Genomic DNA, 26,239 nt, shown 5'->3' with positions numbered 1-26,239 from the left:
GCCAGAGAGAGCCTGACAATAAAGCAATATGATGATGATCTCATACACCTAGAAGATGCCTTTCAAAGGGTTACCCAGAAAAATAAAGCACACTCTTTTGGAGGAAAGGACTTCAGGGGCCTCAAGTACTTGTGCTTATTCCTCCCTTATGGGTTTGTTGTCATGAAGGCACAGTAAAATTATTTAACATTTGTAAACTCAAGACATATGAATGCCTTGTTCAAGTTAAGCCTACCAGCCTCTGAATTTCTTTTAGCTTTCTGAGGCTAAGTGAATTGCAATGGATCGCTATAGATCTTAATAGCAAGCTGGCATCTCTGAAGTGGGCTCTTATTTTTGCTGTGCCTCTGCCTATATGTAGGATGAGAAGAGGGTTAGAAAAAGTTTAAAAATATGGGCTCTGTACCACTGTTTCCTTAAGTTTATATATAAAATACCCGTCTGGGTCAGGCATGGTGGCTCACGCTTGTAATCCTAACACTTTGGGAGGCCAAGGCAGGTGGATCACTTGAGGCTAGGAGTTCAAGACCAGCCTGGCCAACATGGTGAAACCCTGTCTTTACTAAAAATACAAAAATAAAAAATAACAAATTAGCCAGGCGTGGTGGCGGGTGCCTGGAATCTCAGCTACTCAGGAGGCTGAGGCAGGAGGATCACTTGAACCCACGAGGCAGAGGTTGCAGTGAGTGGAGATCGCACTATTGCACTCCAGCCTAGGCGACAAGAGCAAAAAACTCCATCTCAAAACAAAACAAAACAAACAAACAAACAACAAACCCCTCTGTTTGTACTGGGTTATTCCTCCACCCCACCGTGCAACCCAAGTCCACAGTCACCCTCCACAGCCTGGGCAGGAATGCCCTGGGAGGAAGTCTTTTCCAGGTGAGATGCCTTTACGTTTTTGCCATAAAATGACCATACTTTCAGTTCTTTCAGTTCTAACGCAGTACCTTGCACATACCAGGCACTTCATAAATATGTGTGGATTTGATTTATGATTCTCATTAATTACATTGAGTTACCTTAATTATTCATGAGTTATTTTTAGATTACTGCTATTGAGTTATTTTCTCCAGTCCTTTCTGGATTTCAAAATAGTGTGTAAAGAATGGGGAAAGGTTAATTCAGAAACTAATTTCCATTTTAAGGCCTCAATCAGAAACATGAGTTTTCTATCCTAATCACTGCTATGTGCATTGTAAGAGACTTAATTTTAACTTCCATTGATACACAATTATGTGGGGAGCAATGAGTTAATAGCAAGATAAATGATTTTAAAAGGCTTAGATCCATAAAACAAATATTTGAACAGAAAAAATTCACATGAGCTCTCTGAATATTTTTCAGTGAGCCTAACCCTCATTCTCAACATTGGGATTTGCTTCACCTGCTATATAAGTCATAATTTCTCAAGGAGTAGTAAGCATCTTTGTTCCTTTGTTCAGTTATAATGAATTAATATTATTTCAGTTAGTCAGTTATTCATTATCAAACATTTATTGGGAATTAACTATACTCCAGCCAGTAGAAAGAAATGATCCCTATGTTTAAGAAGCCATGGAAAACTCATTTAGTCCCAAACACACATAAGTAAGAAATCACCCAAAGAAAAGTAGAGTAACTAGGGTAGGCTAAATCCGTATTAAGCCCACTGTCTGATTTGAATGTGCTTTGGACTTCAGGATAATGTTGGTTTTCTTAATTGATTTTTAATATCCAATAGTCTACAGGATTTTGATTGCTACTAGTGGCAAAGCAGTCTCACTAGTCATTTAAATTTATAATCTCGGAAGAAGCAATCATATTTTCCTAGTAGACGACGCTACTTACAGTTCTCCTAAATTTTTTAATGAAGAAAATGTCTTCTCTGGAACAAAACCAATTTGATTTCTAGGCAGAAACCTGTAAGACATGGCGAGAATCAGCATGTGGGTTTGCGTCTGCTGTAGTAATCAGTTCTCATTGGGAGAGGCCACTGATCCAGGCAGAATTGTATAAGCCTCCTTTGAAGTCTTCAAGGGAGGCGTCTTTTAGAGTGGAACCTAAAGCGGGACTTTCTCACCGTGGACATCCCCATGTTCTCTTCAGGAAGTGCTGTCACGAGCAATTTGAGGTCCTGAGTGCGGTCTAGAAAGCTGCACTTTGTTTGGATCTAATTATTTTAGAAAATGTCTCTTTTAATTTTCCTTTTCCATTCTTTTTTCCAATCACCCATCCAATCAACAAACATTACTAAGTGCTTACTAAATGTGGAAAACTACCATTAAAACAAAACCAAAACACTCATGTTTCAAAGCTTTCCAGCACGAATGAACTGATTGACCAAACCATCTGCCTTCCTGCCCCATAAAAACAGAAACAGCGATCAGAATCATGAGGCTGAATCTTTGGCCAATCAGAATGCTTTCGATGTTTTTCCTTTTAGGTGAAATTATGATTTTTTTTTTTCTTTAGGGAGAAAGACATCAAATGCTAAGGGTCATTGGCTAATCATTGTACAGCTAACCACTTTCACATACATTATTTCCCTTCCTTGGTGACCACGGGGTTAGGAAACTGGAACTTTCAGGTCCCAGTTCAGCTGAGAAGGTGCACAGAAATAAGGAAGTCACATGATGTCCCTAAAGGGTGGGCACCTTAACTTGAGGCTCAGCCCCAACATCCAAATCAATAAATCGGTGTGTACATTTTCTAGCACTGCAGTGTCAGACCAAGGCTGTAAACAAAATGCTACTTTAAAATTCTTTGTCAATGTTTTCTTTTTTACTTCCAAATATATAGGGTTTACCCTCATTTAGTGAAGTCCATTGTATACTTACAGCACTGTGAGCGAATTGCACGACAGAAACGTAGAATTTGTGAGATACTTTATTCGATTGCCTTCCAAATCCCTGGAAGTCATGGAGGAAAGATAATTTTAATTTTTTTTTTGTACAAATCATTTGCTTAGAGATACTTTTTAAAACAGTTCTCAAGTTTATTTTTACTTCATTCCAGTTGTTACTATGCTTTCCTCCTAATTATTGCAAGGTTATTACTAATATTATAGTATTGCAAGGTTAGTACTAATATTGCAAGCATAACTAATATTATACTTCTTTCCCCCTTCCAACTAATGTTAATAAAATTGAGGAAAGGGCAGCCTAACATTTAGTGGGTGTCTTTCTGTGCTGAACACTATGCTATTAATTATAATATTGCCCAACCCATCATAAACTACCATTGATTGGGCTTTTATGGTGCCAGGTGCTGTTCTACATGCATCACACAGCACTCCTGCCAAATTGCTGTTATTACCCCCCATTTAACATAAGAGAAATCCGAGGCTCTTGGTGATTTACTTTCCTTCTGACCACACAGCTAGTAAGTGGTAGAAATGACCCAGCCCAGATCTGTCAGAATCTAAAGCCTAGACACTTAACTACCGTGTGTGGCGTCATTGATCATTACATCCTCACATTCCCTCCAACATCGGGTAGACGTTTTTGTCTCTGTTTTGCTGAAGGAGAATCTCAGGCCAAAGTTATCCTGTACATACTGAACACCAGAGTCAGGATGCGAATCCTGATCTGTGTGATGCCAAAGTGCAGGCTCTTTCTGCGATTCCTCAAGGAGGCTAATGCCAAGGGCAACACTGCTCAAAATGGCATGGACGCAGCCTCAGCGCTGCCTGGAACTTGCTAGAAATGCAGATTCTTGCCCTAGACCGACTGAATCAGAAACTCTAGCACTGAAGTCCAGCCGTCTGTGTCTCAGCATGTCCGCTCGTTGTTTACGATGCATGCTGACATTTGACAAGCACTGCTGGGGAGATTTCATTCTGCCAGGTAATTCTGCAGGTCAGTGGCATCCCACATACTCGGACAGTGCCCTTCGCAACACTGTGATATTCCTGTTTCAAGCAATGCGGAGGACTAAGAAACAGCCCATTTTTCTGCCAAGTCTCCTGATTTCTCTTCATAGTCAGCTCCTTACAGTCTTCCCCAAATATGGCAATAGCTACTTTTCTGCTTCTGAACTTTTCTCATAGTCACACTAAAATCACCAATCCCTTTGTCATTTTAAGAAAATCCCATTTTAAAACTATCTTGGAGATTTGTATAGGAACTTGAGATGTACATTTTTTCACACAATATACTGTGATTAAAAATAACAAACACCGTACTCTCCTAAAAATCCAAATATTGTGACATAGAATGGAAAAATGTTTTTCATGATCTCAGAAGTAGGACACTTTGGGGTTGTGGGAGCAATTGTCCAACTTGATAGCAAGTAAGCGAAGAGGAAAACCCTCCCCAGAACGGGTTTTCTCCTGTCTGGCCTTTCTTCCTGTCTGGCCTCTCAGCTTCCTACCCTCTGTGTTGAAAGGCCATCAGTTGCAATCAGGCCGTCTTGCTACCTATGTGTTTTTATTGCGTGTCTATTTTTTCCCATGTGTTTGTGGGAGCCCATTGTGAAAATGAGTGTCTCAGGAACCCTGAGCTCTGAGGCTGGTTCCTCACCTGCTGCTGACTGATGCCCCTTTTGGGGAGGGAGAGCATGCTGAGCCCCTGATATTTGTCTGCTACCTTTACTCTTTCCTGTGTGTTTCCCATTGTGTATATGCACTTGTTTAGTTTCTAAGTATTTTCTTTTCACTTGTTCTTATTCTCATGGTGTTCAGGTCATTATCTCCATTTTTAATAGTGGCACACTTATGTGAGACCTCTATTGTTTTAGAAGCCTTTTGACAGCATGTATTTAAATAAATACATAAAAATAAACATTAGAAAATAAACACAACACTACCTAATAGTATTGTAACAAGAGATTTTGAAGTTAGTTCAGATAGGATCAAAAGCTGAAGTACTAAAACTTTATCATCTTGTGGGTCTTGAGTTCCATGATTTGACTGAGAAGAGTTCCAGCAGTGGTACCATTAACATTTTCACAGAACAGGAAAGCAATGGACATGACAATCCTGGTTGCTGCAGAAGACTGTGAAGGTGTATGTGGCAGGGAATGGTGGGTAATGGTGGTGAAGCTATGACGTAAATTAAATGAATGTTTTAAACGGGTATTGGTTAAAAGCTAATAAGGAGTAAAAATGGTTTAGTACATCCATTCTAACAAAGGCTTATTGAGCACCTATTATGTGCTTGTCATTGTCCTGATGCTGGGGTAGGAAATCACATGATAGGTTTCTGCCTTCCCAGAATTTATGGAACAGTACAGAAGACATAAGCACCGAGGCAGGTGGATCACCTGAGGTCAGGGGTTGAAGACCAGCCTGGCCAATATGGTGAAACCCCATCTCTACTAAAAACATAAAAATTAGCCAGGCCTTGTGGTGCACGCCTGTAATCCCAGCTACTTGGGAGGCTGGGGCAGGAGAATCACTTGTTCCCAGGAGACAGAGCTTGCAGTGAGCTGAGATCGCACCACTGCACTCCAGCCAAGGAAAAAAAAAAAAAAAAAAAAAAAAAAAAAAAAAAAAAAAAAAAGACATAAACCCAATGACTATATGGTGATAGTACCCTGAGATAGGGATGAGGTGTAGAAAATGGTCTGTGTGGTGGAGTTTTGTACATGATGCAATGGGTGGCAGTACATAGGCGGCTGCTGAAATTGGTTTGTGTGTCAGGAATGGCTTCCTGGAGGTGATGTTTAAGTTGTCTTTTGAAGGAAATGTTTAAGTTATCCAAAAGAATAAGGGAGCAAGACTTTTTAAGTCCAAGGAACAATATGCTTAGGGAATTGACTGTAGGAGCAGTAGTTTGATACATGCATAGGAGGGTCAGGGACAGCATCTAGATGGGGTAAGGAATGGAAAATGAAGGTCTTGGATGCTCAAAGGGAAGGTCAAACTTTACCCTCACCCTTTGGGAACCCTCAAATAATTTTGAAACTGGGAAGGTTATATGATCAGATTTTGGTTTGGGAAAGAAATTATAGATAGACTTTCTAGGTAACCTTGAATTAACTTTATGGCTAGTTTCCTTAATCAGGGCAAATAACAAATTAATTCCTAAATAAATACTCACACCCAGTTGAGTTGAGGCATTTGGGCACACATCTGCTTGGGAAGAGCTTCTAAGTAGTTATTAACCATAGACCTTTACACAAAGAAAATATTAATTAGAAATAAAATGATATGACACTTTTAGGACAGTCTTTTTATTATTTTAAAATTTCAAAACTTGCATGCTAAAATTAATATGATAAAGAACATATATAGCTATTTCAAAATGGTCTTTAAAATATGTGTATGGCAAACATTAGGGAGCAGATGTTGTCAAAGAAACTATGAATGCATAAGTATGATACATATCCTAAGAACAGATGTTACACAGTTTAATTTTATGAGATGAAACAAAAGTATATATTGGGTAATAATTTTGAAGTTCATGGCAATTTTCCTTGTAAACGTCAGGTTGTAAACTTCAGGGCCATACATCCAAAGTTTCTTCTTAAGGGCATCATTAATCATTTATAATATTAAAGGGCCACATTGGAAACTGCATTAAATTGGAGAAGTAACAGTAAGGGGAATTTGGGGAAAGAAAACAACTCATGAGCATGTTAAGCTGCACGATTAATTTATGATATTGTGATTCCTTTTGACAAATGGAAAAATAATGATGTTATATGATCAGTTGTAAAGGAACATAATAATCCCCTGCTGATAAATCATTCCAGTGTATTAATAAACAGTGAAAATATTATTGTGAGAACAGCTCTCTTGGTAGGACAAAGATTTTGAAAGTTTCAGTGAGTCTTGCTGGGCAAAGGCACGTTTTCCTCCATTAAAAGCGGAGTTGGAAATGAACTCCTGGGAGATTCTAAGAAAATCTAAAAGTAGTTAGGATATGAAAATTAATACTACCTTTGGTCAACCACTGCAAATAAAAACATGCCTTAGTACTAAAGGAAATTAAAGGGGATAGAAAAATCAACTAGTAGGCTTAAAATATTCATCGTAGTCTGGTCAGCTCTTCCCTTTGAGCCATGGCTAGAAAGTGTTATATTAACAATAACTGTGGCTGGGAACACAGGAGAAGTTTTGACTAATAAAAATTTTTGTGGGCTTGATTTTGTTAAAAGTTCTTTTTGTAAGCTAGTGCTAGATGTCATTGCAATGTATCGATAGACATATTGAAAGGTTGATGAATACTTACAGGAAAAACAAGGAATTTAATCCCGTAAACAAGCGCTGTGAAATTCTGGTTATTGGATTGTCATCTAGAATTCTGATAAAATGTATCAAGAAACATTTCCAATATTAGAGACATTTGTGAAATAAAACCTGCCTCCCCTCAATACCTGGCTTACTCCTTTGTGTGCTTCCGTACTTGGCTCACCTGTCCCTTCCCTGAGAGCTTTTCCTTCCCTCTGTGGTTGGAGCAACTCTTTCCTCCAAATTCCTAAGGCTTCCATCCCACTTATCAAGTTGGATCCTGATTGTTTTGTTTTCTCCCTGCTGCCTCCACCTCCTGCTGGACTTAACAACCCAGGTTGTATCTGTCACCTCTGGGTACCTGGGTCTGGCACAAACTCTGTGTATTGAATGCATTTGGCCCCATAAATGCTCTAACCTACTGATTGAGCTGAAGGATGAACAAAAATATAATTTTTAGGAAATCACAGAGGGTTCTTTGGTCTCATGGTGTTAAACTGATGTATTAAATAAGGTGTGTATAAATCAATGGATGGATGTCATGCTATCCATAAGGAGCTTTCTAGGTGAAAGAGTGAAACTATTTGCATATTCAAACCACTGTTTTAAACTGTATTTTGTAGAAGAAATGAGAGTAAGGGGAAATAGGCCTCTCTTCCTCTTGTTGCCTGTGAAGCCAGTTTGTGTTTCCTCTTACTTGCAGTGGCTGGTGAGGGCAGGATTGGGAGAAGGGAGACACATTAAGCACCTACTATATGCCAGGAGCTTTGCCTGTGGAACTGTTATGTGATATAATCCTCACAACATCCCTCTTGAAAAGGAATTATAGTTTACAGATGAAAATAAAGAGGTCTAGGAAAATTAAGAAAGTTGCCTGGGCTGGGCACGGTGGTTCATGCCTATAATCTTAACACTGAGAGTATGAGGCAGGCAGATCGCTTGAGCTCAGGAGCTGGAGACCATCCTGGGCAACATGGTGAGACCCACCCTGTCTCCACTAAAAATGCAAAACATTAGCTGGGTATAGTGGCTCACACGTGGAGTTCCAACTACTCAGGAGGCTGAGGTGGGAGGATTGCTTGAGTCCTGGATATTGAGGCTGCAGTGAGTCAAGATTGTACCAGTGCACTCCAGCCTGCATGACAGAGTGACACCTTGTCTCAAAAAAAAAAAAAAAAGGAAAGAAGGAAGGAAGGAAAGAAGGAAGGCAAGCAAGCAAGCAAGCAAGAAAAGAAAGAAAGAAAGATTCAATATACCAAAAAAGTATAATTTCTTACACAGTATCATATGTTGATTTGATCTAGAATAGTCTTCAGATTTTATATGTTCTTTTAATCATATATGTTCAAGTGAATTTTAATGCTAACAAGTGTGAGAAGTTGCTATTAAAATCCTAATTAATAAAACACCAGAAAAAAGAAAAAAAAAAAAAAAGAAAGAAAGAAAGAAGAAAGAGGAAGGAAGGAAAGAAGGAAGGAAGGAAGGAAAGCCTGGAAGACTAAGCATGGGGCTAAGGGTGAGAAAGAAAGAGAGAGAGAAAGAGAGAAAAGAAAAGAAAAGAAAGAAAAGAAAAGACAAAAGAAAAGTTGCCTGGAAGACTAAGCATGGGACTAAGGGCAAGGCACACAGAAGGGCCTGGATGAAGCTGAGGCCCTGGCTTTTTCCACTAGACCAGGCCAACCTGCAGAAAATGGGCAAACAATACAGAAAACCTTCTAACCGCCCCTTGTGTATTTTCCTGGTGAAAGCACAGACATCTGACGTGAGGTTTCTTGGAATGGAGCTGGTGGCTAAGTCTGAAAAGTGGTGAAATACCACAAGCTATCATGTTTTCAGACTTCCCTCTGAATGCTCTGGAAAGCAGAACAAGTTCTTAACTTGCTTATTTTCAGTACAGTGGTTGTCAGCAGAGGTCAATTTTTCCTCCCAAGGGACATTCAGCAATGTCTGGAAACATTTTTAGTTGTCACAACTCTTGGAAGAAGGGGTATACTACAGGCATCTAGTGGGTAGAGGCCACAGATGGTGCTTAGCATACTAAAATGCACAGGACATACTCTGACCTTCCACCCTACCCTTCCCCAAAACAAGCATTAAGTGAGCAAAAATGTCAGTAGTCCTGAGGTTGAGGATTCCTGCTCTTGGTGAGCACTGGATGGATGGATGACTTAGCAAGCCTACTGCAGAGCTCAGAAGGCCTCCTACAGAAGCTTGGCCAGCTTTCTTTTCACATAACCACTACTTGACATGACATTGAATTGCCTGGGTAAAGTTCTGCAGATTATATGATAATCAGAAAAGTAAGTATAAAAATAAGATATGTCAAACAGTGGAAACAATATGAGCACTGTTGTATATCATCAAGACTAGGATCCTTTATGGAGAAAGAAGAATTAGAGTACTTACAGCCAAGTTAGCTGATGTAAGTCTTTGAATATTCCAGGTCTGAGAGTTGTGATGCGGTTGTGGTTGAGATATCTACAAAGAGCATGGGTGAGTTAATTAGGCAAACTCAACACCCCATTTTAGTCACATATAATTAGAATAGGAGTCACTGATGATGATTATGAATATGGACATCTGTGTCTGAAAGCACTCGGCTGAATGAGCAGAGGGGGCAAATTCAAGGGGTATCCAGAAGGTACAGATAACCACAAGCCCAGTGTGTGCAACACCAGGGCCGGGGCAGAGAAAGTGGTCCTAAAATATTTTGGGATATTACATCATGTTAGATTGTAAGGGTATAATAACTAAGTATGTGGGGCAATTTTTGCTTTTGTCCTTTTTGGTGACATCCTTGGTAGACTAGCATTTTGAGAAAATACATAGCAAGTTATCAAGAGTTAGAAAAGAAATAAAATGTTAAAATATTGCGGAAGCGACCCAAGCTAGAGAAGACAAGCTTAAGGAGAACCTTTATATGTCTTCTGGTAAAGGTAGGAATCTTTTAATAATTCTTTCAGTGTAGTAACTAATCTCAGTACTTTGTGATAACCTATTCTTCCCATTTCCCTACGATCAAGTTGAGGCTTGAAAAAGTACCGTTCTATCCTTTTAGTCTTTACTTAAAATTATACCTACAATATGAGAAAGAAGTTACTCACAATATTTGTAGATTATATAATCCAAAAAATGCTTTCCTGGATATGTGTCTAATGCAATTACGCTGAAGAAATCTGGTAGGAATAAGATAGGAGAGTCAGGTGATTATGGTTTATGGACTATATTAGGTTGTTGAACATGTTCTCCACTTTCTTTACCTGAAGACAACTATGAAATTGCCTTATAAAGTACAAAGTCCTATTCTCATGTTGGGGAGATGTTGTCAGTGAGAAATGGCTATGAACTAGCCAATGCTTTTCTCATAGTACTCGTGCAATGAGATTGAGGCATTTCTGATTCATACCACTGAACTCCAGTGCGATGTGTCTGCGGAGGATCTAGTCTTGTTTTGGCAAACTGGAACTACGGTGACCATCCTGTTCTGACGGGCGGGAGTTTCTGGCCTTGTGAGACTAGCCAGCCTCTCACTGCTGGACTTTCTTCCTCTTTGTGCACAGAGATGCACCTTTAACTCCCCATTTATCTTTATTCTATTCCCGTGAATAAAGGAGAGGGCAAGTTTTAATTCTTTTCTATTTCATGATGCAAAGTGAGAAGGACAAGGCAAGTTAGGTACTCAGAATATCAAAGGACATCAGTAGTTGAACCAGGGCAGGTATGCCAATTTCAAGTCACAGGATCAGCACTGACTTAACCTCTGAAGCAACTTAACAATACAGTATTGATTCAGTAATTGCACTGTCAGGAGTATCTAAGTAAATAATTTCCATTTGCTGTCTTCATTGTACAATGGGAAGTTAGCTCTGTATTCCTATTCTCTGAAGGCTCTCAGGGTCAGGCAATACCTACACTAATAGTAACAAATTGTTACGTAGTCTTTTGAATGGCTTCCATTTCTCTTATTTTGGTTTGAATTGCTTCCTAAACTATTACAAAATGCTGTTTCATTGCTATGATAGTCTACTGCAAAACTATTTGTAGATCACATGCTCATTTGACATCTGGCTATACTGTGAATTTTATTATACCATGATTATTTCCTAGCAGAGCTCCCAGCCTTTGCCTCTGAGTCACGATTGTGTTATAAGAGTGCCAGGATGGCTGGGCGCGGTGGCTCAAGCCTGTAATCCCAGCACTTTGGGAGGCCTAGGCAGGCGGATCACGAGGTCAGGAGATCGAGACCATCCTGGTTAACATGGTGAAACCCCGTCTCTACTAAAAAATACAAAAAAACTAGCCAGGCGAGGTGGCGGGCGCCTGTAGTCCCTGCTACTCGGGAGGCTGAGGCAGGAGAATGGCGTGAACCCGGGAGGCGGAGCTTGCAGTGAGCTGAGATCGCACCACTGCACTCCAGCCTGGGCCACAGAGCGAGACTCCGTCTCAAAAAAAAAAGAGTGCCAGGATAGTGACTCTCTCAGACCCCAAGAGAGCCAGGTAAAGCCAAGATCGGAGCGGTTACCAGAGGCCAGGAAGAGGGGAGATGAAGGGGAACAAATGAATATTTACTACCACTAAACTGTACACTTAAAAATGGTAAAGATAGTAAATTATATATATTTAACTTCAATTAAAAAAAAAGAAAATGAAAGTAAATAAAGGTTATTGGAAAGGAAAAAAAAAAAAAAAGCCAGGGCAGGCTTCCAGCTATCAGCAAACACTTCCTTCACCCCAAGTACTTTACAAACATTGTCATTTTCCCTGTGTTCCTCCATGTGCAAAGGGTTGGCACTGCAGAGCATTACATCCGTGGTAATATGCAGAGCATCAATTTCAATCCTGCAAAGTAAACTTGAAACCCAGTGTGACCTTGTGCCATCTTAACCCCCATTCCCTGTACCATATCTGTGGGGAGATGCTTCACAGAGCAGCATACATTCTGCTTTTGGTTTAAGATTCTGCTATGAATAGGATGAACTCACACAGATCAATATCTGTTTTAGCATTTTTAGAGCCTTGAGACTGATGCAATGAAAGTTAATATGAATTATGTTACAGTAGCAAATGAAAATAGAAAAAGAACAAAATACTGTATTGTAGGTATATTGAAGTTTCTCTTAAATATACGATTCACTACTTAACTAATGCTATTCACATTTTATTCAGGATGATAAATTCAAAAATGGAATGTATGTTTTACCTACATGTTGTCACATCTTGAAGAGATGAGTGCAGTTGCAAATTGTGAATTTGACCTTATGCTTTTTTCTTATAAGTCGAGGGAAAGAAAGAGTAAAACCAATGATCCACACAACTCATCTGATGTGTACAACCTATCTCCCTTCACTGACATCACTTAAAACTCAAACTCTTACATAATGAAGAGCTTCTCATCTTCTATTTAGTTGGCTGGCTGCCACCCCATAGAGAACTGTAGTCCCTCCCACATTCCATGTCTCAGACTTAGGCTGCTGAACTTGAACTCCATCCTCTAGTCTCTGCTGTCTTCTTTGCAGAATAGTAGCTTAAAGAATGTGAGGGGATATCTGGAAACATGACAACTTGGCAAGTGGTGCCCTCTTTTTATTCAGAGCTGAGATATGAGCCCATTTAATATACTTTACACTGAATGCCTTTTCTAAGAATAACTTACAGGTTCATGAATTCCTGCTGTTTCAGCTGTCAGGACTTTTCAAGCAGAAATGCCAGGAATTTATGTACCCAAAACTAAAGCAAATAAATGCTTTAATGACATGCATGTTTATAGGCTATTTTTGAATGTGCCATTTTGTATTCAAGAGCCAGGCAGACACCTTGAATTTCGTTTTGTTGCCAGTGATTGTATTTAACAAGAACCCAGATTAAGAAGGAATTCCTAATTTATAAAAGGTTTTTGTTACAATAAGGAGGAGAACTGCTGTTTGTTTCCATGGTAGCAGTGATAAAGTATTATAGTCAATCCCACAAATTGTATTTTATTTCTCTGAAAGGTCATTTGAAACTGCATCCACCCCCAATTTAGAAAGGCCTGACATTTTAAAAGATTATTAAAATGAATAAACTGATCAATAGTAAAAGCATTCAGATCAGTTAAGCAACACTTATTCATCTGGCAATTAAGATTTAATTCTGATTTAGGAATTCGGTTTTTTTGTTTTTTGGGTTTTTTTTGGATGCCTAAATGACCTCAACTCCACTGTGAATATTCAGAGTATTCCAGACAGGAGACTGACTTGACATTAAATTTGGGGATCTCGCAGGACAACAGTCCCCAACCTTTCTGGCACCAGGGACCGGTTTCGTAGAAGACAATTTTTCTTTTTCTTTTTTCTTTTTTTTTTTTGCTTTTAAGACAGAATTATGCTCTGTCGCCCAGGCTGGAGCGCTGTGATGAGATCTCGGCTCATTGCAACCTGGACTTTTTGGGTTCAAGCGATTCTCCTGCCTCACCCTCTTGAGTAGCTGGGACTACAGACACACACCACCACGCCCGGCTAATGCTTTTGTTGTATTTTTAGTAGAGACGTTCACCATGTTGGCCAGGCTGGTCTCAAACTTCTGACCTCAACTGATCCACCTGCCTTGGCCTCCCAAAGTGCTAGGATTATAGGTATAAGCCACCATGCCTAGCCAATTTTTCTATGGATGGGGAGTGGGTATGGTTTCAGGATGATTCAAGTGCATTACATTTATCATTAAATTCTCTTAAAGAGTGTACAACCTAGATCCCTTGCATGTGCAGTTCACAATAGTGTTCACACTCCTGTGAGAATCTAATGCCACTGCTGATGTGACAGGAGGAGGCAGAGCTCAGCTTTGCTTGCTCGCCCGCCACTCACCTCCTGCTGTGCAGCCCAGTTCCTAACACGCCACAGACTGGTACCTGTCCGTGGTTCAGGGTCTGGGGATACCCCTGTCATAGGATATAATCTGTTAAATATGCAGATTAACTTTATTAGCTCAATACAGTCTAAAACACATATTTGTGCATGTCTGTTCTCTGCTGAAACAGAATAAAATTCAGATGTCTTAGCTGGCATACAATCATGATGATTCAGTGACCTCTCCGGCATATGCTCCATCATCTGCTGCGGGGATGCCTTTCCTTTAGGCAAACTGCCTGTTCACTCTCTTCTCAACATCCTTTGGACGTTTCTACTTATGTTTCTTTCTTTTCCCTGGTGAAGATGCTCCCCACCTTCTCTTTAGTTCTACATGTTAGTCCTACCCATCGTTCACTCAGCAAATACTCATTAATCCTTGTGGGTTTCTTACCAGGTATGCTACAACACAGGCCTCAGTAGACTAAGAGAGAACCAGGAGGGCCGTCCAGCCCGTGAGGAGCGTATGGTGGTCAGAGAGTTATTCCTTCAAGAGGGAAAGTGAGGGCTTCATGAAAATAGAATTGTAGTTGACCCGAGTCATGTGCAAAACTCAAACAGTAGAGAATACTGTGGCAATAAAAATGTGTATCTAGTTTTATTGTAGAAGCAAGAAAGTCTTAAGGAAAGTCTCAGTTTGCCTCCTGGAACCTGTTTTATAATGTTATGAGATAATGTAAAAGGAACAACTGCTTATTTCTCAACTCCTACTTCGTTCCTGTCTTCTGGATCAAAGAAGATGGTCTCAGGATTGAAGAAATGGAAAGGCTATATGGCAGGCAGCTCAGTGAAAGCCCAAGATGGTAGAAGGTGTTAATCAAAATTAATTAAAGCTTGGAAATTTGGAAATTTTCTCCTAGAAATTGAGAAATGCCAAAAAATGAGAATATCAAATTATGGTCAATTGCTGAGGAATCCAGAGAAAGGATGAGCAGCTGGAAAGTAAAAGATGGCAGATGTAGTCTTAAGTTCTCAAAAAGGTAAGAAGTTGGTTTCACAAGCTGTGGTTGGATGAGCTCAATGCTGGTCCTGGGAACATCATAGAACAGGTGAATATGATGCTGCTTTGTCTATGCCTCAAAGAGAAAGTGACCAGGACAGTTCACAAGAAACCACATGATAGACCAACTTCATTTTCTTCTTTGAAAGACTGTGCAAAACTATGTGATAAACATTGTTACATGTCTGCTGGGCACTGATCAAGCAGTTTTATAATTTTTTATAGACAAAAGAAAGAATGATACATATTCTTATCTGAAGGATGGTGATGAAGGAATATAGAAAGACAATTTGGTGCTGTTCTCTTCAATATTTTACTCCATGACCTGGGTGAACGTAGTTAATCTTATTTGCAGATGACATGATTATGAGAGGAGTAATGACTATGATGGAAAACACAAAAAGACCTTCACTCTCTGGTAAGAAAAGCTGATTCTAACAGGATGAAACTGACTAGGGATATATTTAAGCACCCACAACTACCTCTCAAATACTAAGTGCATGAGTACAGGATGTAGCACACACATCACTTAGCAGCAACACATGGGGCATAGGATTAGACATTATAGATCAGTAGGAGTTAAGAGTATCAAGAAATCATCAAAAGAGCAATATTCTTCCCCGTTTGCCTCGGTCATGTTACAGTGATAACAGTATATTTATTCTAGATGTCACCCATCAAGACAAATGTAGGCAAACATACGCAGATTATTGTGACCAGAATGATGAACAGATTTGAAACTATGTCCTTTGGGGAGGAATTTAAAGAACTGAGGATACTTAGGGAAGAGGTTTGTGGTGTGGTGGAGGGTGATGACAGCTAGTCTTAAATATCTGTAGACACATGTAGAAGACCGATTAGATGTGTTCTGAGCAGTCTCTTGGGGAGCTTTAGAGGCACCTTGAGCAGTGGTAATGTGGACAAAGTTATTAGTGAATTGTTTGAAATTCCATTTCCCCAGCACCTTCTAATCCTCTTTCTGGTTTATTTTTAGCCCTCACCACCACCTAACAAATTGTATATTTTAAACTTTGTTTATTGACTATCTTTCTTGATTGGAAATTAAGCTCCACAAGCTTAATTTCATCTGTGGCTTTTCATCGGTGTTGTTCATGCTGTATCCTTGGTGCCTAGCACCTTGTAGGTGTCAATAAATATTCATCACAGGAGTAAATGAATATGTGGATCTTGCTAGCTGCTGCTCTCCTTCTACCGGATACCAAGAGTTCTGACTGAGGCCCACCTGGTTTCTTCCTCCCCCTGACATCCTTTCCTGGGGATAGTTTGGTATTTGCCACATTTGTTATTTGGGTCATTGTATGAGGATTGGGAAGAAGAAGGTAAGAGTAGATGGACAGGAGGGACAAGAAGTAGGACTGCTGCTGGGGTTATTTTTCTGGAAGTTTGGAAAAGAGCAGGAGGAGTTGAGGAATGTGGGTAAAGGGGATGGGGAGGAAAGGAGATTTAAGAAAGCATTGTTAAGCTTATGAGCTGCTCTAGGATATTTGAGTATAAAGAACTTGAGTTATTTTCAAATCAAAGTTTACTTACTGGGTGGTTTCATTGATAATAACACATTCTGAGCCTGGACTATGTGGGTGGGCTTCCAAAGGAGCATGGTCAGAAGGTTTGGGTTTGAGGCCAGTCTCTACTACTTGTCAGCTGACTGACTTTGGGCAAACAACCTCTCTTCCCAAGTGGCTTTCCTGATTCCTGAAACTGCTGTAACGGTGTCTGCCCTACCTCACAGACTCTGGGGATGAAAATTCCAAATATTGGAATTCTTTGTAAACTTTAAAAAGTGGTAGATGACTGTAAGCAATTGTGTTTTATCCCCCTGGGCTTTATCTTACATATAATAAACACTTGATGAATGTTTATTGATGAGAGTCTCATAACCTCTTTTCGATTAGTCTCTGGGAAAATTAATGCCTGCAAACGATCAAATAGCAGCTTGCATGGGGAGAAGCCCTGTCAGGTGATATTCAGGTTATGATGTGGTGCCTGTTTTCTCTGACAAAGTAGAATTAAACATTTACTTGGAGAAATTGCTAGCTAATCTTGGCAATAAAGTTTAATCTCTATCTTTTTTCACTTGGAAAATTATGGACCTGAATTATTAAATTGTTTCTATATTCTTCTCTTCAGTGGGCTAGCAGGGACTGGGACCACAGAGGGAGATACTGGCATAGAACACAGTTATGGGTTAATAGACCGCGGAAGGACATGGCCTGAGAAGTCTTAATTTTAACCCTCCTGCTTGAGCCTCTGGTGACCCCGCCCCCTCCCCAGAAGTCAGCTTGCCCAAAATTAGGAGGCAAAACATATACAAGGGAATTCTACATGGGGTGGGACAGTCTGTGCTGGTAGAAATTCAGTTGAATGCTAGAACAATTTCTTTCCTTCTTAAGGTTTCTTGTTATGGTAAAGTAAGCACTACTTTGGACATCAGAAGACATTGGCTGTAATTCTGAGTCTTCCACTTACTAGTTGTAGATCTTAGGTGAGTCATTTAACCATTGCAGACTTTAGTTACTTCGTGTATAATGAAAAGATTTAATTAGAAATTCTTAAAACTTCTATGACTCTAGAAAATAGAATTTCAATTGCTATGAAACAAGAATTCTGAAACAAAAAATCTCTTCCCTTCCTTTCTGCTAGTGCTATTTTTCCTCCCATATGTGTTATTCAGGCAGTGCAAAGACAATATTGATTCATCTAATGAACAGGTTGTGATTTTAGGGATTTATTGGAAGGCTAGGAAGAGTGTGGTTAGAATTTCCTCTCTAGAGGAATCTGGACATGCAGAGTCAATGCATAGCTACTCTAGTGTGACAATGACATGACCACATACCCACATACTTTAGGATGAAGCAACAGGTCTGAGAGCAGCTGGGCTTTACAGAGGCCACAGTCAAACCCAGGTATGATTGAGTATTGATATTCACACAAGGTTCTACCTCATGGACTTCCATTAGCTACTTCTTTTCTTGTATGAGGAAATCTGTACCTAAATTCAGGAACACAAAATCCTTGATGGTATTTCAAACCAAATGTGTGTGCCCAGTATCAACAAAGATTCAGATAATTTTTATTCCTGGATTTTCACAAATTTCACATTTCTAGAAACTTTTCTCCTCTATGCTGGATACTGAAGGATAACACAGTAAGATGATGGTGCCGCCAAGGGGGCTTGCAGAGTGTACAGCATTCTCTTGCTAATTTTGTTATCTAGTCTAATGATCATCTCAGCAGGTGTAGCCCCTCCAGCGCCCCAGAGCGACTGGCCCAGAGGGATTGACAGACACCGATCCAACTTACAAATGACTGATATACGAACCTGAATATTCTCGATTTATAAATGTGAATAGAAAGCATCCCATCCCACTTACAGGAATGCTTTTATTCTCTATGCCATGCAGCTTTTCAAATACTTTAAAATGAAGACGTTGGGAAATTAAATTCATCATCCTAAGGTTGCTTGGTTAGTAGGGAATCAAAGCAAAGGAATTGTTTATGAAAATTGTGGTGTATCCTACCCTCCAAGAGAGATCATCTCTAGGGATTATATTTCACAGTTCACGGTTTTCTTTCTTGGATGATTCTGGAAGCATATTGGCCCTTCTTTGTCACAGAATGCCTTCTCTGCTGATCATGTCCTATTTTTTGGCATTTTCTTTCCTCAGATATGTTAATATCACTGATTGCACAACTCCCGTGTTTTCACTCCTAACACCCTGGGGGATGTCTGTACCCTATCATTATGTATTTGAAATGATCTGATTGTTCTTGTTTATGCTGTCACTCTTTTTTTCAAGTGAAAAAGTGCCTCTGAATGTGCAATGTCATTTTCCCAATATCTTGAGGAAAATAATGGAACTGTGTATTTTCCTATTGAGATGTTTTACCTCGACTCCAAGTTAATTATCTGAAAAACTTTAAATAAAATGGGTTCAGCTCCTTTAAATTATGAAATGGAAAGATAACATACTTTTAAATGTTTTATTTTCTAATCTTAATTACATTTAGAAACATAAATGTAATGATAAAAAGCTTGATATTTTATTTTATTTTTAGATCAAAAACATCTTATACAAGCAAAAGGATTTTTTTAAAAATAAATATGCTATTAATGGCTACTTACATCTTTTTAAGTTTTGTGTATTTGATGAAAACTTTATCTGGAAGACTGTGGATTTTGTTTTTCTTAAGAGACCTAAAATAACATGTAAAGCAAACTTCATTATGGATTTTTATGACCAACCCAACTCTTCCCTAGAAGCCGCATGCTTGGGAAAAGAATATTTGATGATGTCCATTATACTAATCCATATTTGAACATGACAATAACTAAAAATTTTTTATGGAAGGGAATGAGAAGTTTATAAAGCAAAATAAAGTGGTTTGTAAATATTTGACAAATGTATCTAGTTAGTATAGCAGACTGGAAAGTCCACGGTGATTTAACTTCTTTGTTTTTACTCTCTGGGTGCATTAACAAACCAAACCAAACCAAAAACCAACCAAAGATCCCAACCCACTCTTGCATGCCCAAATGATGACATGAATGCAAATTCCTGAGGCTTTCAATTACTTTATGCAAAGTACAGAAAATTTTGCATGATATAACATATCTGCTAGCTTCATGGATCTTTTATATCTTTGCAGTCTTGGATAGATTACCAATGTTAAAAATGGCATAGAATAAGTAAGCGTGCTTCCTTTTTTAAAAACAAAAACATTTCAGCACAAGCACAATAGTAATCATACATAAATCAGAAAACAATTGAAAATAAGAACTCCAGGCCCACAGACATTTATGAGTTAACTGATCCAGGCTAATCTAACATACAGGGTGTAAACCATTTTTTCCCCCTGAATAGGAAGCATGGAGAATTATCTGATGACTGGTAGTTTTAAACAAAGTTTCTATTATTTTGCTAACACACACGCAACACTATTGGGTTTTTCCTTGGTTTTCATGTGACTATAGGGACAAATATCACCAATAATTAAGTTTTACTCACAGTAATGTCACATTGTTAGAAATCATCGGCACAGACTTTAAGTCACCATTTACACATTCCAATTCAGTTTCTTTGCAGTCACAGCATTGTGGATACTGTTTTAGAACTAATGGGACAAAAAGAGTAAGATTTCACTAGCAAACAAATACATTTCTTTAATTATGACTTTGCCTTTAATAACTGATACTGTTTTCTTTTCATTGAATGTATAAAATTTACATCTGTTAAATGAACTCATTCAGCCCCTAATAAAAGTAAATAAGAATTCTCTCCTACTCAAATGTAGACTAATGTGTTAATCTCAGTTCTAGCTTCTAGTAGTCATTTCAGAGACGTTTACCAAGTGATTAGAAAAAACGCACAAAATGTTAACTAGCATAACTCATCTAGTGAAGCAAGATTAAGTTCACTTCAATGAAAAACATTAGTATGATTAATTCTTAATGGATATGACTGAGTCAGTTCAGTTCATTTGAATACCATAAAATAGTTGCTCAATAAATGCTTTTTGTTTAAAATCAGATTCAATTTTTTTCTTCTTTCAAACTTCCCTAAGAACCATGAGAAGACTGAGATGCAGGTTCTACCATAACAACACTGGCACTTTACTAAAATCCATCCAGCCAGATATTCCTTCATTTTGGTTCTTTGTTTTTCATCACTATGAAGTTGAAAGTTGAAGGTAAAAGTTATAGAGAAGCTGCAAAGCTGAGATAACCAAAGATCTAGCTATCTGAAGCGTTCAGAAGAAAGGATTCAGGATGTACTCTGAAGGGACTTACATAGTTACTAAGATAATGGCATGTAAAGAAGTGAGAAATCTAAGGAGAAGCCAGGCCAAACTGGTCCATAGGACAATCACTCTGTGTGTGTGTGTGTGTGTGTGTGTGTGTGTGTGTGTGTGTGTGTGTGTGTGTTTGTGTGTGTGAGAGATAGAGAGAGAAGAGGGCAGAGGAGAGAGAGAGAGACTTTGAGAAAGAGAGTATTTTTGGAGTCTGATTTCTCCTCTGAGCCTATGAATATTTGTATGATAGAGCTAAGAATGTGAGAGTTATTTTTGAATTGATTTTGTTATTTCTTTTAATGTAATTATAAGTTCTTTTTAGTTGCCCTGCTTCTTTTAGATCACTCTTATCCAAATGTTATTTTAAAAATAAATTTTACTGAATTTTATTAGTAAAGCCAACAAACTTCTACTGAGTATATACTTAATGGAAAAGATGCTTTTAGTGTATAAATTTTTGAAAATATTTTATGTTGTCTATACATATATGTTAATTAGTTCAACTTCCTAAAGATAACTTTCATATGCTTATATCAATATTTATTGACATAATCACCATTGAAATAGTGCTTATATGATTAAATTGAAAACCTGTGATTGGAAACTTATTTACCAATAGAATAATTTCATAGGGTCAAGCTGGGTGTGTCGCCAAAACCAGAAATGTGAGCATTAACTGTTTACCCTCCATCACCTGCAAGCCAATCATGCCCCCAGGCTCTGTGGATTCTTTTTCTGAAACGCCTTTTGCATCTCTCTCTACCTCAGTCTTCTCAATGGCATATCCTGGGGATTGGAATAAATATAATATCCAGTATCTCTTTTATCATCATTCTTTCTCCTCCATCTGAACATGATTGACATTTTGGATCAATCGTTCTTTGTCCTGGGAGGCTGTCCTTTGCACTGTGGGATATTCAGCAGTAGCCCTGGCCTCTACCCACTAGATGCCAGCAGCAACCCACTCTTCTCCATCAGGACGACCAAAAGTGTCTCCAGGCTGGGCATGGGTGGCTCACGCCTGTAATTCCAACACTTTGGGAGGCTGAGACAGGTGGATTGCTTGAGCCCAGCAGTTTGAGACCAGCCTGGGCAACATGGCAAGACCCCATCTCTGCAAAGAATATGAAAATTAGCCAGGCATGGTGGTGCATGTCTGTAGTCCCAGCTACTCAGGAAGCTGAGGTGGAAGGATCACTTGACCCTGGGAGGTTCAAGGCTGCAGTGGGCTGTGATTGTATCACTGCACTCCATCCTGGGCAACAGAGTGAGACCCTGTCTCAAAAAAAAAAAAGTCTCTAGACACTGTCAGACGTTCTTTGCAGGCACTGTTGCCATGGCTGAGACTCACTACTCTAATTCATTCTCTGCAATTCTAATGAAATAATCTTCCTCACATACATTTCTGATCACGTGCTCTTCCTCCTCATTAAAAAATAAAATAAATATAAGACCAAACCAAACAAACATTAGGCCCAAAACTATGATGATTGCCTGTTGTATACAGTAGTAACCTTGAAAATGGGATGTGGGCAAGACGACTCATTGTGGGTTAGATAGAAAATAGTAGAGCTTTTGGTTGTATTTATTTTTAATCTTATCCTTTTTTAGTTTCTAATTTTCATACAGAATATTCTTGTGCATTATAAAGTATCTAAGTGGTCATTATAAACTGGTATTATAAAGTACATAAAATACTGTTAGTGTAGTATTTGATATATATATGTTATATACATATATTTACATATACATACTAATGTATGTAATTGTACATTCATCTTCCTAATGATATATCTATGTCTCTACACATACACATCCCCCCGTAAAATTCTATCTACAGGATAGAGGCCACACTTCAATGTGTGCACCAAAACCTTTCATGGGCTGGCCCCAGCCTTCTAGGCTCGGCTCCTGCCCGTCCACCTCATGCACTCAGAATGGTTGTGAAAAGGCATCCTGCAGCCTGCTGCGCATCTTCCGACCCCAGTGTTTTGCTGATCTTGCTCCCCTGCTCGTCTTGTCACCTCGTAGCTTTCCTCCATCCAAGGACTTCAAAGTCCATCTGAAATGTTATCCTCTCTGGCAATCTTTCCCCATCCTCAGCACAGCCATCATTTCTTCCAATGGGCTTCCCCATTCCCTGGTGCAAACATTATTCCTCCCTTTTAGCAATAATATTATATCATCACTGCTTTTGTAAGGAACTGTCTTTCCTGCTACATGTGAGGTGTTTGTGGGTTAGAACTCCGTCTTAGTCATCGTTGTCCTCTGAGTGCCTAACATCTTTCTTGAAGAAAATAATGAAAAGGAATAAGAACTTTACTATGAGTCACAATTATTCAATACTTATATATTCTTGCAATCAGAGAGTACTGCATGAAAATAGCGTAAATGGAGATGGTTGTTTTCTTTTTTCTATCTTTCCAATCCCACAGGCAGACAACAGACCTGTTAGCCAGTGAAATACATTGAACTAAAATGGAAATTCCAAAGGGAATTTGTCACATTACCCATATAAATCTGTGCATCACAAATCATGTTTTTCACAAAGCTGATACTGTCTTTGAATCAAAACCACTTACAGCACTTCTGTGTTAAGGCCACGCTGTTAGCATTTCCATGGACTGTGCCAAATATAGTCGCCCATCCACTAGTGTCACCTGTGAAATGATGATTGAGATGTGTCACTTATTCTAGAAATTAAATACCGTCTTACAAAAGTTGAACAATTTGATAATGATTTTAAACTAAAATATGTTTAAGTATTGGAATGATTGATCTTTTAAATACATAGTAAGGGAGAAAAAGTCAGGCAAACATCTGCAAGGTGTCCCTTTTTTACATGAAAAATACACCAAATGTATGTGCCATAAAATTTGCAATGCAAGTATGTAATTATTTTACATAAATATAAATGTCTTGGAAAATATCAACTATTTCTAATACTGACATTTTCCACGTTTGACCTTAATTTTGAGAACCTCCGAAGAAAATATCTGAATGTTGTTTTGTCACGTGCATCCTGCTGTATATGTAGAAACATACTTGATAGATATATTGAGTTCTGATAACATTTATGTCATCCGACTTTTTTTAATAAAGCAAGGGCAAAGTTTCTTAAAGGCTTTTTTCTGGGTGCAGTGGTGCTCGTCTGTAACCTCAGCACTTTGGGAGGCTGAGATGGGAGGATCACTTGCATGTAGGAGTTCAAGACCAGCTTGGGAAACATAGGAAGACCCTCTCTTTACAAAAAATAAAAAATTAACTGGGCGTGGTGGTGCGCACCTGTAGTCCTAGCTACTTGGGAGACTGAGGTGGGAGGATAGCTTGATCCCAGGAGGTCACAGCTGCAGTGAGCAGTGATCACGGCACTGCACACCAGCCTGGGTGACAGAGGGAGACCCTGTCTCAAATAAATAAATAAATAATAAAGGTTTTTGAGTCCTGCTGAGAAAAATAACATTTCCTCGATTTGTCATATATTAATGTCAATTTGTCATATGTACATATAATTTATTTGCCAAATTTTCCTCTTCTTTTTGATAAATCATATTTTTTAAAAAGGAGGCCTAATTGTGAAGTATTGTTATTTCAGTATATGCTATAAAATAATAAAATATGCATTATAATGTAAGATACTGAAGTTCACACAAATACCTAAGTAAATTAAAATAATTGCCCACAGTCTGCTTTGATCCTTGGAATCTTTATTTCTATTTCTTATTAATATTCTCAATAATTCTACTATGATGCTGCCTCACTTGCTTTATTTAATTTGGGTTCAGAAATCCTCATGGGGTAAACATTCACAGCTTCTGGTTCCCATGCAGCAAAGAGGAAAGGATGAGAATTTGAGAAACTTGCCCATTGGCATCCAGAGAGTTGCCCCCAAAACTAAGCACTGACTGTGCACTCTACTGCTCTAAGCTCTGTGATAAGACTGAGGCCTCTTCTCAAGGAGTTCCTATCTAGGAAGATAAATGCAATGATAAAGGCTGGGCGCAGTGGCTCATGCCCATAATCCCAGCACTTTGGGAGGCCGAGGCAGGCAGATCACCTAAGGTCAGGAGTTCCAGACCAGCCTGGCCAACATGGTGAAACCCCGTCTCTATTAAAAATACAAAAAAATTAGCTGGGCGTGGTGGAGGGCGCCTGAAATCCCAGCTACTCAGGAGGCTGAGGCAGGAGAATCGCTTGAACCCAGGAGGCAGAGGTTGCAGTGAGCCAAGATCACGCCATTGTACTCCAGCCTGGGCAACAAGAGCAAGACTCCATCTCAAAAACAAACAAACAAACAACATCAACAACAATGACAAGATAAGGCATTCTACTTTGTGCAGCATACAGATACACCCAGGGTGCTGTGATAACACAGATAAATTGCGGCCATCCTAGAACAGTGATACAGCTTCAGGGAGGCCAGGGAAGCCCTCCTGGAGGAGGAGACACTTAAACCGGGCCCTGAAGAATGAGTAGAAGTGATCCACGGGAAGTGTGGGCAGAGGCTGTGTCCCTCAGAGGGAGGCATGCCTGAGTACCCAGGGGCAGGACAGAAGATTCTAGAGATGCATGCCGTGGGCTTTGCTGCCCCACTTTGGTGGGTGGTTGGGCAGTGCTGAAGAGAGGTAGCTCTCTGTGGGAGAAAACACGCAGGATTTTTTCTGATTAACTAGACATATCAGCCTCTCTTGGCATCAGTCTCCTCCAGAGAAAAATATTTTTTAGGTTTCTATAAACAGAGCTGAAATTGGCCTGTAAGATGCTCTGTTATCTGGCCTCTGGTTACCCCTTCATTCCCTGTGTATATCCCTGTTCACTCTGCTTGAGTCATACACCATCAAACACATCATCCTGTTTCAGTCAGCCTTGGGCCTTTGCACCTGATGTTGCCTTTGCCTGGAATTCTGCCCCTCTAGAATATTTCATAGTTTCCTTCCTTCCTTCCTTCCTTCCTTCCTTCCTTCCTTCCTTCCTTCCTTCCCTCCCTCCCTCCCTCCCTCCCTCCTTCCTTCCTTCCTTCTTTCTCAATCCAAGCGTCATCATCTTATAAAGATTTTCTCTGGTTACGTCCTTGAAGTATCCCTCCCTCCAAGTTACTTTCTATTTCATTATCCTGTTTTATTGCCTTACTTATCACTCAGATTATTTAATTCCTTACATACAGGTTTATCATCATCTTAGTTCACATTATCCATGTGAACTCCACAAGGTCAAGACACTTGTCTCTCTTGAGCTCACTGTGTCCCAGTGATTTGGAGAGCTCCTGGCACATAGTGGGCACTCAGTATAGGTCCATTCTATCAGTTAATTCTCTAGCTAGGCCCATTCACACTTTATGAATTTTTTTTTTTTTTTTTTTTGAGTTGCAGTTTTGCTCTCATTACCCAGGAT

The 26,239-nt window shown here is 39.2% G+C and overlaps 1 protein-coding gene across 1 annotated transcript in view; it reads right to left on the bottom strand.

Annotated features, from left to right (window-relative positions):
- The window catches only part of RXFP2 (relaxin family peptide receptor 2), a 212,646-nt gene that overhangs the window by 24,952 nt on the left and 161,455 nt on the right, over window positions 1-26,239 (bottom strand). Inside the window, exons 5-13 of the mRNA XM_003913736.5 lie at window positions 23,431-23,508; window positions 20,065-20,170; window positions 19,182-19,253; window positions 10,261-10,332; window positions 9,563-9,634; window positions 7,158-7,229; window positions 6,024-6,095; window positions 2,820-2,891; window positions 1,831-1,902 (exon numbers count right to left, since the gene is read on the bottom strand). Coding sequence (XP_003913785.5) covers window positions 1,831-1,902; window positions 2,820-2,891; window positions 6,024-6,095; window positions 7,158-7,229; window positions 9,563-9,634; window positions 10,261-10,332; window positions 19,182-19,253; window positions 20,065-20,170; window positions 23,431-23,508 — 688 coding nt within the window. The remainder of the gene's footprint in view (window positions 1-1,830; window positions 1,903-2,819; window positions 2,892-6,023; window positions 6,096-7,157; window positions 7,230-9,562; window positions 9,635-10,260; window positions 10,333-19,181; window positions 19,254-20,064; window positions 20,171-23,430; window positions 23,509-26,239) is intronic.

This window comes from Papio anubis, chromosome 15 (genome assembly GCF_008728515.1).
Source record: "Papio anubis isolate 15944 chromosome 15, Panubis1.0, whole genome shotgun sequence".
In the NCBI taxonomy this organism is placed as follows: domain Eukaryota; kingdom Metazoa; phylum Chordata; class Mammalia; order Primates; family Cercopithecidae; genus Papio; species Papio anubis.
This window is presented reverse-complemented; position numbering and strand designations above follow the sequence as displayed.